Here is a 17,665-nt window from a genome sequence, read left to right on the forward strand (position 1 = left end):
CAGCTCCCTGCATCTGCTCCTGCTGCTTCCAGTGTGGTTGATTTTTAATTTTAGCTAGCATAGTCTTTTAAATTCTCAAATCTATCATCTCTCCTTTGCTTATATATCTTCCACGGTTTCCTATTATTCACTGGTATGACTCATGTCTCCAGCTTTGTACTGTGTCACCATCACCGTTGTTATCCAAGCTTTAGACATACAGGATTTTCTAGTCTTAAAAGACATCCCCCCTTTTCAAATATGAGTTTTTCTCACATACTATTTGCTTTTCTTAAAATACTTTCTTTTTATCGTGTACCAGAGTTGGGGTCAAACATTAAATCTCAGTTAAGCTTATGTTTCATCAAGCCTCCCCTGAATCTACCTCCTCACCCCACCAATTACATTAAATCTCCTTGTCAGATGCTATGATACCACCTACTTCTTTCAATATACTCAGTACACAATTGCACATATAGGTTCTATTTTAATAGTGAGGTATAAATGCAATTGCATATCTTTCAATTTTCCGATTAATTCCTCAAGCACCCACCTGTCCCTCTTAGTAAGAAGTCCAATGTCTCCCTCTTACAGTAGGTACTTCCTCACCTCCCACAAACTTCCAGGAGATTTACTTAGCCCACAGGGCTAGTGCTACTTCCAATAAGGTTACTGGTGAGCTAGGTCAGGTCACCAGAGGACCTGGTTTTAAGTTGCTGCCGTTTCTATTCCTGCCATGCAACATCCCTGTTCCCTGCCATGCAACATCCCTGTTCCCTGCCATGCAACATCCCTGGATGGTGTCTCCATCCATCACCCAAAGGTACACTTGCTGATCCAGTACCCATGCAGATCAGAGTGATGCAAGATGACAGCTCTCCTGGCTCCCCTCACATGCTCTGGCATTGTACCCAAAGCAGGACCCGCCGGGGCTGATAAGAGAGGAGGGCCTGCCTGCCTCAGCCTCAGCTGTGTCCAGCCAGCCTTTTCTGCTCTCAGCCTTTATGGTGAGCCTGGAACACCAGTCCTAACTTCCTTCTCTTGAGCCATTACTTTTATGAACTCCTCAGTTTATCAGAGAGAGTTGATTTTAGTCCCTTTCTGTTCAGAAAGCTCCTTGGCTCCTAGACAGATTTATCTACCTATGCCTCAGTGACCAACTCTGCACACCAAGGTTTATTGGGAGGGCAGATGTTGTCAGTCCATTAAAGGTTCTGATTACCATCTCCCTGTAAGTGGAACTATTCAACATATTAGGGCTCCAGGTGATGTTGACGTTAATACAAAAATAATGTCAAGTTCTCTTTCATCTACATCTTTAAGTTTCACATGTACAGAGACTGTATTTCTCGTATTCACCAATATATGTCCAGTGTCTAAAGAATGATCTGGCAGATACAGATGCTAAACCTGCTCTGTATAATACGCACCACACATGGGGGTCTGACCGGCCCATTTGCATCTCTGTCCCTCCTACCAGTATCAATGTGGCTTTTTCTTTATATCCTTATAGGGCTTCTTCTCAGTAAGACTTCAGGTGGTTGTCAATGATGGTTCTGTAGTTCAGTTGTGATTTTGATGTTGTTGTCCATAGGAGGATGTGGGTACAGTGTTAACCTATGGCATCATTTTGACTGCTAGTCTGTTTTCAATTTACTTTGTTCTTCCATCTTTTAGCCTATAAACAGAACAATTGTCTCATTACTTTTATTCCATCACTGGGATTTTCCTTTTATAAACATGACGAAAAGATTTGTCACCACAAACAGGTGTGAAGTGAATGAAACTATTGAGTAGTCATGACTTTTCTTCACCTATTTTTTTCTCCCAGCTTGCATTAAGAAATAGCCACTGTTCTATTAGCATGAAAGGTAACTGAATAGTTTGGGCCTGTACAAAATTTTTCTGTTCAGTGACATTTCAGCTAGTTGTTCTCACAATGTTGCATTGTTCCATATCTTTCTTGGAGAACAAAGATGGTGTCTGCTGTACAGGTACAGAAGAATTATGTAGCTTTGGTATGTCTGTGTGGCCAAAGATTCCCAGAGAACAGCTCACAGGACATGTGAAGTCATCTGTTTAAAAATGTGGTCAAAATTTAACACCAAGGGGAAGATATTCAGCTGTGATGCAATCAACAACTATTGTTTTTGCAGTACTTATTAAGGTGGGGGCTGTGGGTCAAGGGTAATGCTAAGGGAATATAAGTCTCCGCATGAGGTTGACAGACTTGGAGCTAGAATTTGTAGAAGAAAACATGTGATCTGGAGGTCAGGAGAAGTAAGGTTGTTGAGATCATTCAGGCTGGTTGGGTGAAAAGCTTAGACTGTGGGAAAGCTGTTTGTTGGGGCTGACAGTTCTGGCTCATGTTGTAAAATGGGTATTTTTAGCTTTCTTGGGAAAGTTACCTCTCCTGTTGTAATCTAAAAGTCACATGTTGTGACACATGAGTTCATGAGTGTGATAAAATGATGATAGGCAAATCACAGAGATTTCTAAATAACTGTATCATCTACTCAGAATATTCAGACTTACTCGCTTTAGATTTTTGTTGAATATATTTTCCAAATTCCAGAGGCACCAATTATGAAAACAGCCCGAGAATATCTTCAAATAACAGGGTCTATGTCTGGCTTAAACATAAAATATGGCATCTCATAGGCACAAAATAAAACTCAAAGGAGTGAAATTGGCCCCATTACCCTTCCTATCCCTCACCACTTCCCTGAAAGCTGTTTGTGAAAATATGCACTGTCTCTGTTAGTCATCCCTGTGCACAGAAAGATGGGAACAAATGCAGCACAGGCCTGGGCTTGAGGTCCAGTTACACTGAACTGCTCTGAATCAGCAGTAAAGTTTTCTTGGCCCAGAGAAATTTCAACACTGGCAGTCCTGACTGAAACATCCATTTCCCAGGAAACAAAAAAATCCTTTATTCCTGTAAATTGGTCTACTTGGCTTATAGTTGAGTTTCTATTGGAGAGACCCCAGTATTTGCCTGAGTTTCATTAGCTTGAAGTCTTTGTGTAAGTGACTCCTTCAACTGTTCAGCATAAAGAAGAAATAGTGAAAGGCCTGAGAGGAGAGGTGGGGAACTCAGATGCCCACCAGGGCCAGGTAGGTGGTAAAATAATAGAAAAGGCTGAGTGTAATCAAATAGGGGCAGTGGGGACAGCAGCAAATCGGATAGACTATTCCCTGTCGATTTTTCACTAGCCTAACATTGCCAGAGAAGATAAAAATTTAGACTTTTACATAAAGTGTCGTAGTTATTAAATGCTGGCTGAAAGTGTTTCAAATACCAAACAAACCAAATAAAATATGCCTAAGGGCTAACTAAATATGTCAGTGGCTAGCTTGCAATCTCTTTCCCAGAGACAATATAGTCAGGAACCAGCTTATGATTTGAGTAATAAAGGCAGAGCATCTATTTGGGGAGAAGGAGTGAGGGAGAGAAATATCAATGTATGGTTGCCTCTCATGTGTCCCCTGCTGGGAACTGGCCTGCAACCCAGACATGTGCCCTGACTGGGAATCAAACCGTGATCCTTTGGTTCACAGGCCCATGCTTAATCCACTGAGCTACACCAGCCAGGGCTTGTATATCTTTTTAGTATGCCTTTCCTTACAGTTAACCCATTGCCTGCTATATACTTTGTATAAGTTTTCCTCTGATTTGTCATTTCCTTTTAAATTGTTTTTTCTTATCCTGAGAAAACAGGTATTGGATTTAGTAAAAGTGGGTTCATGGGACCAGGTTATAAACATTAATGTCCTGTATGGCATGCATTTATTAAAGGAAAATAAATGTATTAATTATAGTATCTATGCTGGGTAAAAAGCTCACATAATTAACATCTGCAGCTTCCAAAGTAGTGAATTATAAATTTGTAGAAAGTAGGTGAGGGCTTTTCTCTTCCTTCGAAAGCCTGTTACATCTTAGGAAATATTGTCTTTTCATTAAGCACCTGTTAAATGAGAATCAGCCAGAGTTAACTCTACTATTTAGTGATATGTATCAACTAAAGGGGGGCTTATAGTTTTTGCAAAAAAAAAATCTCATTGAAACAAATCCGTGCTCATTGTGCCCTCCCCCATCCCACAAAACATCCACACCCTCTCCCCTGCCTTTGCTGGCAGAGTTGAATAATTCCAATAGAGAAGTATGTGTGTGTGTGTGTGTTTCTAATGAAATGCCCATAATTATTATTTTTATGTTATAGGAGAATATAATATATATACACATATATATATGTAATTTTTTACAATATATCTAAATTTTTTACGATCTGGCCCTTTACAGAGAAAGTTTGCTGACTTGTGACCTAGAGGTTCTCCCTGGCTTTCTACCTTCCCCCATAGTCGATGTACTTGTTTCTGTACTAAATGATCTAATGCCAGCCCACTCCTACCTTAGCTTCCTGACTGAAGTCTGAGGACAGGCCCCACTAGAAAGTAATGAGGCCCAACCAGCTCAGGGCTCTCACTCTCCCACCCCCATTCTCTGCCACAACAGCTCTGCCTCATCCCCAAACACTGTGTTGCGACAGTGTTGAGTTCCAGGCTGTTCAGAAGCCATTCTGGGCTCTCGCTTTCTTACTTAGCATTGCCTTGGGAGATGGAATCTTGGGACTTGGACAGAGCATGTCTACTGCACTCACTTCGAATAAGACTTTATTCAGATAAATATTGTCCCTTTCTACTTAAGCAGGGAAGGGCTTGTTGGTTTTGCTTCACTGACCAGAGACTTAAGTGAGACGTGATTACTGTGGGAGTGCCCAACAGGCCTTGGAAGCTCAAATAACAGCTGCTCAGGACCGGGTTTTCCACTCCATGTCTCTGCCCCTAACTTTCTGAGCAACTCTGGGGAAGGTGCTGCCTGTTCTTATTCTTCTAAAAATCCAGACTTCTCAGTATCCCCAGGTGGGTCTTCAAGTATAAAATAAAAAGACTTGGGTCAAAGTAACTGACTAAAGAGATAGCTTATTCTCATCCTTGTCCTTTATGGATGTGGTGGTCATTAGAGTTATTTCACATATTTCTTGGATCTCTTGCTTTTGTGTGCACAATAAGTTTGTACTTCTCTGCAATTAATTGGTAGTTAAGTGTGGTCATGTGACTTGGTTTAGGCTGTAAATGTAGGCCTAACTGATGTGTTTTACTTCTGGGTAGAAGGTATAAGAGCTAGTGTGTACTTTGCCATATTTTCTTTTTACATCTGGCATGGTGACAAGCAACATTTGAGCTAGTGATTGCTATATCACCCTGGGTCTCTGAGTAACTACAAATAACAGAGGCCCCTGCTGAGCCACAGTGGACATGGACCATGAGCATGAATATACCTTTGTATATTATATTGGAGTTGTCATTGTGGCATAATCTAGTCTACCCTGACTAATATAACTGGAACCTCTACTCAATAGAACATATGCTACCATTTAAAATTCTGTTTCTGAGGACTAATAATATGGGAAAATGATTTCTATATATTAAAAAGAAAAAAGTAAGATATGAAAATATACTTACCACATCATTAATGCTCTATTTAAAAAATGGTTTTATTTTTAAATATATTTTATTGATTATGCTATTACAGTTATCCCATTTTCTCCCCTTCATTCCCCTACACCCTGAATACCCTCTCCCACCCACACTGCCCCCATTTAGTTCATGTCCATGGGTTGTACATATATGTTGTTTGGCTTCTGCATTTCCTATACTGTTTTTACCCTCCCCCTGTCTATTTTCTACCTACCATCTATGCTGCTTAATCTGTGTACCTTTTCCCCTTCTCTCCCCCTCCCACTCCTCTGTTGATAATGGTCCATGTGATCTCCATTTCTGTGGTTCTGTTCCTGTTCTAGTTGTTTGCTTAATTTGTTTTTCTTTTTGTTTTAGGTGTGGTTGTTAATAATTGTGAGTTTGCTGTTATTTTACAGTTCATATTTTTATCTTCTTTTTAACATTTCATATAATAAGGGCTTGGTGATGATGAACTCTAACTTGACCTTATCTGAGAAGCACTTTATCTGCTTTTCCATTTCCATTTCCATTCTAAATAAAAACTTTGCTGAACAGAGCAATCTTGGATGTAGGTCCTTGCCTTTCATGACTTGGAATAGTTCTTTCTAGCCCCTTCCTGCCTGTAAGGTCTCTTTTGAGAAATCAGCTGACAGTCTGATGGAAACTTCTTTGTAGATAACTATCTCCTTTTCTCTTGCTGCTTCTAAGATTCTCTCTTTATTTTTAATCTTGGGTAATGTAATTATGATGTGCCTTGGTGTGTTCCTCCTTGGGTCCACCTTTTTTGGGACTCTCTGAGTTCCTGGACTTCCTGGAGGTCTATTTCCTTTGCCAGATTGGGGAAGTTCTCCTTTATTATTTGTTCAAATAACTTTTCCACTTATTGCTCTTCCTCTTCTCCTTCTGGTACCCCTATAATTTGGATGCTGGAACGTTTAAAGATGTCCTGGAGGTTCCTAAGTCTCTCCTTATTTTTCTGAATTCTTATTTCTTCATTCTTTTCTGGTTGGATGTTTCTTTCTTCCTTCTGGTCCACACCATTGATTTGAGTCCCAGTTTCCTTCCCATCACTATTGATTCCCTGTACATTTTCCTTTATTTTACTTAGCATAGCCTTCATTTTTTCATCTAATTTGGTACCAAATTCAACCAATTCTGTGAGCATCCTGATCACCAGTGCTTTGAGCTGTGCATCCTGATAGGTTAGCTATCTCTTCGTTGCTTAGTTGCATTTGTTCTGGAGCTTTGATCTGTTCTTTCATTTGGGCCTTTTTTTAATCTTGATGTGCTTGTTACTTAGTGAGGGGTGGAGCATTATATATTCGCTCAGGAGGGGAACCCACGTTGCTTCATCATAACTCTGTATGAAGAAGCAGAGTTATGGGGAAGCAGTCTGAGAGGGAACAATGGCACTTGCTCTGCTCTCTGCCAGCTTTCGGTCTTTCCCGCTTCCCACAAGCAAATTGGGCCCTTCTGGTGCTGATTCCCAAGTGGATGGGCTTGTGTATGTTCTAGGACCCTGTGGGTCTCTCCAATGAACTCTCTTGTAAGGTTGGGAGTTTCTCTCTCTGCTGCCTCAACCCCTACAGGTGTTTCCAGTCAGTGGTTGAAGTTTTATTTTCCCATGCTGGAGCTGTGGGTTGTGGGGTCTGTCTCACTCCCCAGTTATTCCTCCTGGTTTATCTGCATGCAAATGTGGGACTGCCTGCTCCATCAACCACTGCTGTAGTCTTGCCGGCCAGCTGCAGCCTTGTGTGCCCTGTTTTACAATCTAGTGGTGGGTCCACAAGCCACTGCCTTGCCCACCCTGGTCCTCCACCACCACTTTGCCAAGAGTCTTCTCTGAGTGCCCATTTCTGCCCCTCCTACTGGTCTGGATGAATGTGTCTACTTTAACTCCTTAGGTGTTGAACTTCGATACGATTCGATTGTCTGTCAGTTCTGGTTGGTTTTTGTTTTTAAATTGTCATCATCCTTTTGGTTGTGCAACGAAGCACAGTGTCTACCTATGCCTCCATCTTGGCCAGAAGTCCTATAAAATAGTTTTAATATATCTACCATACCTCCTTTCTCCCCTGAAAAGGTAAAACAAAAACATTAAAATGCCCATAATTATTATCTTTATGTTTTGGAACCATGTATTGATTTCTTTTTATATGTTTCCTGAACTTTGCCTATAGTTTAATACATCTTTAACTGTTCCAATGTATCACATTTAATTACCCACAGATGCTTACTAGATAAAGAGCTAACTTTCTGAAGCCCTTTTAACCACTTCTCCCTGCCACCCGATGCATTACATAAGACTCTCCACTGGGCCCTAGTCAACTTTAAGAAGGGAAACACTATATGCCCTTTCAATGACACCTACCAATGTCTTAGTTGCGTATCAGAGATTCTTAGCCCAGCCAGCCTAGAATGGATGAATATATACTACAAGGATGTAAAAGATGAGGTGACTGCACTAGGTCATCTTATAACTTAGTGGTAGAACTAAGGCCACCTGAGTCCTTGTATATGCCACATTGCCCTTTCCATTTGTGTAAATTATTCTTGCAGCTAACCTCACCCACTTGTGCTACAATTTGGTCACATGGGTTCTTGCTCTTACACAAGCAACCAAGCTGTCAACCAGTAAAACTCTAGTTGTGGATTCTGATGCCATAAGTGTATATCATACTGCCTTTAAAAATGATTTATTTTAGTCATCAAGCTGTGGTTTGTTAGAGCCTGCATACCTGACTTCCTCCTTTTAGAGAAAGTGAGATTAAAGCTAAGGGATGTTAAGAAAAACACAGGACTTCTTGTCAAGATGGAGGCATAGGTAGACACACTTTGCCTCTTTGCACAATCATAAGAAAGATCACAAATAACCTCAAAACAAGGAATACCTAGAACTGTCAGAAAATCAAACTGTATGGCAGTCCGACAACCAAAGATTTTAAAAAGTCATATTCATCCAGATGGGTAGGAGGGGCAGAGGCGGGAGCCAAGAGGGAGGGGACATGGCATGGCAGTGGCTAGGTGGAGGCTGAAAGGCAGCAACCAGCAGAACAGAGGGTCCCACATTCATGTGTGGTGGATAAAAACTGGGAGGGATACCTTGGGAACAAGAGATCCCCGCCCTAGGACAGACTGCGAAGCCCAGGCTTCCGGTGCCAGGAAAATAAAGCCTCATAGCCTCTGGCTGTAAAAACCACTAGGGGTTGGGGTAGTGGAATAAATTGCTGGTTTCTCAGGAGAGTCCATTTAAAGGGCCCACATGGTCCTAAAATGTATGCAAATCCACCCACTCTGTGAAACACCAGGGCAAGAGCTAGAAGGGTGCCAGTCACATATGGAAGTAGGTGAAGAGACAGGAAATAGGATGAGTGCTGAGCAAGGCTCCAGCAGCCAGGCAGCAGCACTGTCCCCTTGCCAACCCCTCCCCCACATACAAAGCCACAAAGTGGTGAAGTGGGTTACCACACCCTGGCGAATACCTAAGGCTCTGCCCTATATAACTTAACAGGTGTGCTAAGACAGGGAATCAAAGCAGCTCTACCTAATACACAGAAACAGACACAGGGAGGCTACCCAAACAAGGAGATGAAGAAATATGGCCCAAATGAAAGAGCAGAACAAGACCCCAGAAAAAGAACTAAACCAAACAGAGGTAGCCAATCTAGCAGATATAGAGTTCAAAACACTGGTGATAAGGATGCTCAGAGAACTCACTGAGTATGACAAAAGCATAAAAGAAGTGAAGTCTACACTAAGTGAAAGATAAATCCACAGGGAACCAATGGTGAAGGGAAAGAAGCTGGGGTTCAAATGAATGATTTGGAACCCAAGGAAGAAATAAACAATTAACCAGAACAGAATGAAGAAACAAGTGTTCAAAAAAAATAAGGAAAGAATAAGAAGACTCTTGGACCTCTCCAAAAGGTCCAACATTTGAATCATAGGGGTGCCAAAAGGAGAAGAAGAAGAGGAAGAAATAAAAAACTAATTTGGCAAAGGAAATAGTCATACAAGTCCAGAGAATACCAAACAAGTTGGACCCAAAGAGGACCATACCAAGACATAATTAAGATGCCAAAGGTTAAAGATAAACAGAGATCTTAAAAGCAGCAAGAGAAAAGCAGAGAGTTACCTACAAGGGAATTCCCATAAAACTATTAGCTGATTTCTCAAAAGAAACTTTGCAGGCCAAGAAGAAACTGGTAGGAAGTATTCAAAGTGATGAAAAGCAAGGAACTACAACTAAGATTACTCTATCCAGCAGAGCTACCATTTAGAATGAAAGGACAGATAAAGTGCTACCCAGACAAGAAAAAACTAAAGGAGTTCATTATCACTAAGCCATTATTACATGAAATGTTGAAGGGACTTAATTTAAGAAAAAGAAGATCACAACTATGAATATTAAAATGACAACAAACTCACAACTATCAAGAACCTATTCTAAAAAACAAAAACTAAGCAAAAACTAGAACAGGAACAGTATCATAGATACGGAGATCATTTGGAGGGTTATCAGTGAGAAGGGGGAGGGGGAGAATGGGGTCAGGGTACTGGGATTAAGAAGCATAATTGGTAGGTACAAAATAGACAGGGGGAGGTTAAGAATAGTATAGAAGATAGAGAAGCCAAAGAACTTATATGTACAACCTATGAACATGACCTAAAGGTGGGGGATTGCTGGAGAGAAGGGGGATACCAGGCAGAGGAAGGTAAAGGGGAAAAACTGGGAAAACTATAATAGCCTAATCAATAAAATATACTTAAAAAAAGAAAAACACAATGTCTTGTTATTTCCAGTATAATGCTCCTCATTCATTCATTCATCCACTCTCAAACATGTATTAAGTAAGTGTCTGCTATTTTCAAGATTCTGTGTCAGGTAGACTATTTGGAAATTGTAAGAATAAATTAAGTACAACAATAATCATCCAAAAGCCATACAATTGAGTGTTGGAGATAAGGTTCTCAAAAAACTGTTCTTCCTGGCATGTTAAAGTTAAAATAAAAGACATCAGCTTTCTATATATCCCCCAGCAACTGATCCAGTCTCTATGGTGTTTTGTTTGTTTGTTTGTTTTTTCATGAGCCCTTTGTCTAGATAGAGGGGACATAGGAGATCAGGCAGAGAAGCAGGGAGACAGGGGATCTGTTGGAAAAGGCGTGTGATCCTAGTTGGAAAAGAGCCATGTGTAACTTTACAGGAAAGACTTCTGGGGGCCAGATTATGAGCCATGAATTTCAGGCAAAGGAGATTAAATTTTACACACTGGGCGTGGATGCCTCAGGCAGGTCTCAGCAGGAAATAGAGGGTTTACAGAAGGGGTGACAAAGCATTTTACAAGTTTTTACTGCTTACAAAGACAGCAAGGTTAGGCAAGATCAACAAGAGTACTCTGGAATTAACAAAAGCAGGAAACACTTAACCATCCCTAGGCCTGAAGCAGAAAAAGAAGGATGCAGTCACCAGAACCCTGGTGAGGACAGCAAGAGGAAAGGGACACCTGCAAGGAGCTATGGGCTTTAACGGAGGGATAAACTCAACCTGTGAACTGTCTGGGAGGTTGCTGAGAACGAATACCCCAGCCTCACTCTGCCACCTGATGTGATCTCCTTTCTCTCCTAGGCCGAGAAAAAGAATGGGTTGAAAGCCAGGGGACTGAGAGCCCAGTGTTGAAGTCCACAATGTCAACCTCCTGGGACGTGAGCAGCATAGAGCAGGGTGGAGGCTGAGTCCTGGGAACAAACAAATATCTGGCACAGTGAGGAACTATAAACAATTCTGAACAGGGGAGCCCTGTGAACTATGCTTCAGTAGCACTGAGCTGTCTGCAATCCAGAGAACAGAGGGAAGAAGGCTCTTGCCATAGGTCTGAAGAGAGAGGTTAAAGACGGATTTAGGGCAACAGTAGAGGGGGTAGAAAGAAAGGTTTTGAACCATGCTACCTCCATATAGATGAGCTTTTCCCCCTAAAGTCGTTTCTCCTTCACTCCAGTCTGGTTTTGGAGAAGTCCTTTATTTTCTGATCAGAAATGTAATTTTCCTATTTGTGGACTTTTCTCCTCAGATTTGAACCTGTGTCTCCAGAGCTGAGGTGAGTTGATGAGACATCCTCAAGAAGCTTCTGGACCTTGGATGAGAATCCTCTGGCCCACAGAACATGTTTGTAATTTTCAAATGCCTTGTATGACCCAGCACTTTAATCTGGAGACTGCAACAAGACTAGTTGGCCCCTGGCCATGGTGTGCTTAGAGGAAGTCAGGCAGCCCTCCGGCTCTCATCTCTGCAGCCTGTGATGGAGTGAGCACTGTTGCACTTTAGAAGATGACCACTTTGGATCCTGGACCCCAGTGAGTGTCCTGAGGCTCCTTCTTGCTGTCAGACTGAAGAATTCCAAAGTAATTTCTAGAAACAGAGATAAGTGGAAATTTTCATTACAGAAGAAGACAGATTGCCAATAGAGTTATTTTTATACGTTGTTCCCTCTGTATACCGGAAAAACCTGTCAAGAATGTCAGATCACAGACAAGGCTTTATACAAAGTCAAGCCATAATTTACATGTTTTATGGCTTACTGGAATCCTGAATGCATTTGAGTTGTTCTAATGAACAGAAAGCATGTAAGTACACAGAGTGGCCAACTACAAATTGTGGAGAAAAGTCACTGAGAATTTTTGTGAGGTCTAAATCACAGAGCATTTATTTCGCCTGTAATGGCACCATGTTGACTGGTGACTTTTTGTTGTTGTTCTAAACTACATGTTTCTTTCCATAAATTCTGGGTTTTTTTTTTATTAACCTTGGAAACCAGTGATATACATTTAAAAATTTTGGCATGCAATTATGCTGCAAGGATCTCAGATGAGTAGCATAATGGTCAAAGCCCCAACCAAAGGCTTATTTCCTGGCCCTGTATATGACTATTTTTTTAAGTGCCATATCAGATTTTACTTTTAAGTTTTAATATTTAAGTACTTTTAAAATTTTAAAATAATTTCAAACTTACCACAAATTTTTAAGTATACAAAGATCTTTTTTTTCCTGAACCATTCAAAATATCAGCACTGGCTGAGTTAGTGTGCACCTCTGACATGAAAGAACATTCTCCCATGTAATCACAAGATAACCATCTATTGGGGTTTATGACTTTAAACTTACCCTTGAGTAGTTTAGTTTCCACATCTGTGAAACTAGCTACTCAAGGCCTTTGATTGTTGGCACTATTCAAATCCCGTTGTGTGTATGTCAAGATGGGGTCGGGGGTGGGTAACTAGGCACAGCAGCAACAGTTTATTCATGTTAAATTTTATATCTGTGATGGAGCCATGAAACTCAAGGCATTAGTTGACCCATGAACCATCCATGTGTGTGTGTGTGTGTGTGTGTGTGTGTGTGTGTGTATAAAGGGGATTCCTTGGTAATCCCTTATGTGCCAGCCGCTATCCTTTGCTAAGTAGACAGTGCCTGGACCCTATCAGAGCTGCAGAATGTTTCTCCTGAATTCTACTCCTAAGGGATTTCCAAGGAATTTCCAGCTATGTTATACCAGCATCAGTTTCAAGTACCATGTACGGGATCTATTCTACACAGAATACCTCCTTTCTGGAACCTCACTTCTCCCTGGCAAAATTCTATCCACCCTTCAGATGCTAGTTCTGCCAGTGAATATTTTCTGATTTTCCCCAACTGAATATGAGCTCTTACTTCAGGCAGAGGAATGTTTTCTCTGTTCCTCTCTGGAGAGCTTCTTTCTCAGTGTTAAATTACGTGCATTTAAGCACTTGTCCTGTTTCCATCTTGCAATGTAAGTTCCTGGAAAGCAGGGAAATTGTGGGATTTTTGTCATTCGTGGGACATCTTGCATGTGATAGACACCTCATGCATGATTGGCTATGAGAATCATTATAATATTGAGAATGGCTACACTTTTTAATCTCAGTATGATTGGTTAAAAAGTATATACATGGCCATCTTTAAAATAAAAGTACTAGATGAGTTTTAAGTTAAAAAAAAGTACCTTTTACAGAGGAAGCAAAAATGGCATTTGGGAGAGTTTAAGGAATTGAGAAAGAGCCTACAAACAAAAATCACCTATGATCTCATCATCCAAGCAAATATATTTTCACTTTTGCTGTCGGTATTTGTTCTTCATCCAGACATGTACGGAATTTCAGCTATAGCTGTAACATGTAATCTTCTATCCTGTTTTCAGATTTGTCATTGTATCATAAGCTCACACCTATATTGCTGACTGGTCTTCCTAATTACCCTTTTTAATGATCTATGATGATGAAATCGAATTGGGCCCAAACTCCACTTAACACCTGGCCACTATACACTATTCTTCCCTTATCTATGGAAGATGCCCTGTGGATGCCTGAAACCACAAATAGTGCTGATATTTACTGCTTGTTTCCTACACAAACACAACTATGATGAAGTTTAATTTATAAAGTAGGCACAGTAAGAAATTACAACTAAAGTACAGAACAACCATTATTCAGAAACACCAGATATCAAGATGAATGGAGTTCCTACAACTACAGAATTAAAGAAACCACACTGAGACTGGTAAGAGGGAGTGCAACAGTCTGGTCCCACATCCACATGTGGCAGTAAAAATTGGGAGGGATATCTAAGGAGTGAGAGGTCCCAGCAATCAAGGTTTGACTACAAGAGGATGGTGTACACAGCCCACACAGTGGGTGCACCTGGAGTACCCAGCTTGGGTGATCAGGAAGGCTGTGCCACTGGACTCTACAGGAGGACACCTACTATAGCAGCTCTGCCTAATACAGCAAAACAAAAACAGGGAAGCTGCCAAAATAAGGAGACAAAGAAACATGGCCCAAATGAAAGAACAGATCAAAACTCCAGAGAAAGAACTAAACAAAATTTAGACAAGCAATCTATTAGCCACAGAGTTAAAAACACTGGTTATACGGATGCTCAATGATCTCAGGAGAAGAGCAGATGAACTCAGAGAGAACTTCAATAGCATAAAAAAGGTCATGGAAACCATGAAAAAGAACCAGTCAGAAATGAAGAATACACTAACTGAAATGAAGAATAATGTATAGGGAATCAACAGTAAAATGAATGAAAGCAATATAAAAAATACCCAATCAGAACAACAAAGAGAAAAAAAGAATAAAAAAATGAGGATAGTTTAAGGAACCTCTGGGACAACTTCAAGTATTTCAACATTCACATCATGGGGGTGCCAAAATGAGGTTAGAGAGAACAAGAAATTGAAAGCCTTTTTGAAAAAATAATGACAAAAACTTCCCTAAAATGGTGAAGAAAATGGACATACAAGTCCAGAAAGCACAGAAAGTCCCAAACAAGGTGAACCTAAAAAGGCCCACACCAAGACACATAATTAAAATCACAAAGGTTAAAGACAAAGAGATAATCTTAAAAGAGAAAAGCAGTTAGTTACCTACAATGGAGTTCCCATAAGGCTGTCAGCTGATTTCTCAAAGGAAACCTTCCATGCTAGAAAGGATTGGCAAGAAATATTCAATGTCATGAAAAGCAGGGACGTACAGCCAATATTACTCTACCCAGCAAAGCTATCATGTAGAATCAAAGGGCAAACAAAGAGCTTCCCAGACAAGAAAAAGCTAAAGGAGTTAGTTCATCATCCCCAAACCATTATATAAAATGTTAAAGGAAATTATTTAAGAAAAACATGATCAAAACTGTGAGCAATACGTCAATAAATACATATAAAAAAACAAAATAAGCAAATGAGCAGAACAGAAATAGAATTATAAATACAGAAAACACTTTAATGGTTACCAGATGAGAGTCAGAGGAATGGGCAAAAAGGGTGCAGGGATAAGAAGTACAAATTGGTAGTTACAGAAGAGTTATGGGGGTGTAAAATATAGAATAGGAAATGGAGTAGCCAAAGAACATACATGCATGACCCATGGACCTGGACAATAGTGTGGGAACTGCCTGAAGGGTTGGTGGGGCTGGGCGGAGGGGGGCAAAGGGGAAAAAATTGCGAAAACCATAATCAACAAAATACAATTAAAAAGAAAGTAAAAACAACAATTGTATCAATATACTCTAATAAAATTTATGTGAATGTAGTCTCTCTTGAAAATATCTTACTGTTCTCATTTTTTCGCTTAAAGGAAATATTTTACATGTTTTATTTGGCATGTCCTAATTTCCAGCATCACTACTCTGATTTGTGGGCTGTTATTAAGTAAAATAAGGTTACTTGAACACAATCACTGAAATACTGTGACAGTCAATTTGATAACTGAGATGGCTACTAAGTGACATATCAGCAGAGAGCAAATACAACAAAGATACAATGGACAAAGTATTAATGGATATGACAGGAAATCGCAGGTCGGGGTGACATTTTATCACGGTACTTAAAAGGGCTCACAATCGAAAACTTATGAAGTGTTTATATCTGAAATTTTCCATTTAATATTTTCATACCACAGTTCACTGCCGGTAACTAAAACTGTGGGAAGTGAAACCACAGATAAGGAGGACTTTCGTAAGCCCCTATTTTGACCAGTGGACCACAGTGGCACTTGGGAGTTCCTAAACATTAGTGTCATTTCAGAGTAGTGCTTAGGAATCCCTGAAAAGTCCGGGTATTTCCATTTCTCCCAATGCACAGACACCTTAGTAAATGACTTCAAGCCCCTTTGGGGATGGCTTGGAGGAAGACCTACCATAAATCTCTGTGGCATTATTGCAGGGTCCTTTCTCAAGGGGGTCTCATCTTTCTCTTCAACCAGGAGCTTCAGATCTGTGAACTGATAAGGTCCGGGAATTGAAAAAGCTTTGATTCTCAGGGGTGAGAACTCAAGTAAGATTTCTATTCCATAGATCAAATAATGCTTTGGTAGTCTGGCCATATGTTTAATTGTTAGGATCAATTACCACCAGAGACCCCTTTAAGTAACAAATTCTGATTGTCACTCTGGGATCTCATCTTACCTACTGAAATCAGGAAGCCCATCTCAATAGCAGCATTCCCCACTATCGTCCTTGGCCTACAGAAAACAGCCAGCTGGAGATATTTATGATTGCTTGGCTCTCTTGGTAATGCATTTCCCAATGCTTTGGTGAAATGAATATTCCTTGGACATTTTCAGAGCCTAGTGGGGTAAGGAAAGATGCACAGGTTACACATGATAAATTACTCCATTATCTCTACCTTTCTAACCCTTTAGAATTCTTCCTGTACATTATGTCAGAGAAATTCTGTCCATGGAACATCATTGAATGTAGCTTACAGTAGAGCACAGGTTTCAGGCAACGAAGTAAGCCAATAGAGCCACCCCTATCTGTTTAAGAATACATGTGTTTCAGCTAGCTCTTGCTGTGTAACAAAACTTAGTGGCTTACATTTATTATTTGTGTTTTTATGATTTTATAGCTTAAACAATTTGTGCTGGGCTCAGCTGGTGGGAGTCATTTTTGCTTTACATGGGCTTGCTTATGCATTTGCAATCAGTTGACAGATTGGCTGGAGGATGCTGGTCTTAGATGACTCACATGTCTTAGAGTTGGTTCGGGCTACTGGCTGAGCCATGTGTCTCCAGGTTAGTCTATACTTCTTCAGCATGAAAGCTGGTCCATACATGGCACAAAAGAAGGCAAGCCCCAGTGTGCAAGTGCTTTTCAGGTTTCTGCTGGCATCACATTTGCTAATGTCCCATTGGCCAAAGAAAGTCAGAGAGCCATGGGGGAACCAAAGTGGCCTGATTCCCTGGGGACTGTTACTATAACAATCTGTCATAGCATTAAGTCCAAAACTCTATGAAAGCTGTATTATATCTAGGTTCCCTAAATTTGGCCCCAACCCAATGTTCTGTTCTGAGGATATCTAATACCCTTAGAATCCATCCACGTATCTATGAGCTAGGTTTCTTCTAATATAAATTTAAGAAAGGAGGGGGATAAGGGAGGAAAGAAGGGGAAGGGCCTAGCTGAAGAACAAGTACAAATGACCCATGGACATGGACAACTGGAAGGGGATTGACTGTGGGAGTGGGGAGTGGGTGGGACAAGAGAGCACAATGGGGAAAATCAGGACAACTGTAATAGAACGACAATAAAAATAATAACAAAATAAAAATTTAAACTTGGTGTAGAAGAAAAAAATATTGTAAGTTT

General features: G+C 40.5%; 1 protein-coding gene across 4 annotated transcripts in view; it reads left to right on the forward strand.

Annotated features, from left to right (window-relative positions):
• The window catches only part of PDCD1LG2 (programmed cell death 1 ligand 2), a 107,868-nt gene extending 90,334 nt beyond the window's left edge, over positions 1–17,534 (forward strand). For all 4 annotated transcript variants that reach the window (XM_037143595.2, XM_037143592.2, XM_037143593.2 and 1 more), the window contains one exon: positions 11,574–17,534. In XM_037143595.2, coding sequence (XP_036999490.2) covers positions 11,574–11,579 — 6 coding nt within the window. In that variant the 3' untranslated portion in view covers positions 11,580–17,534. The remainder of the gene's footprint in view (positions 1–11,573) is intronic.
• The last annotated feature ends 131 nt before the right edge of the window (positions 17,535–17,665 follow it).

Source organism: Artibeus jamaicensis, unplaced genomic scaffold (genome assembly GCF_021234435.1).
Source record: "Artibeus jamaicensis isolate MK-2021 breed Jamaican fruit bat unplaced genomic scaffold, CSHL_Jam_final scaffold_1964, whole genome shotgun sequence".
Classification (NCBI taxonomy): domain Eukaryota; kingdom Metazoa; phylum Chordata; class Mammalia; order Chiroptera; family Phyllostomidae; genus Artibeus; species Artibeus jamaicensis.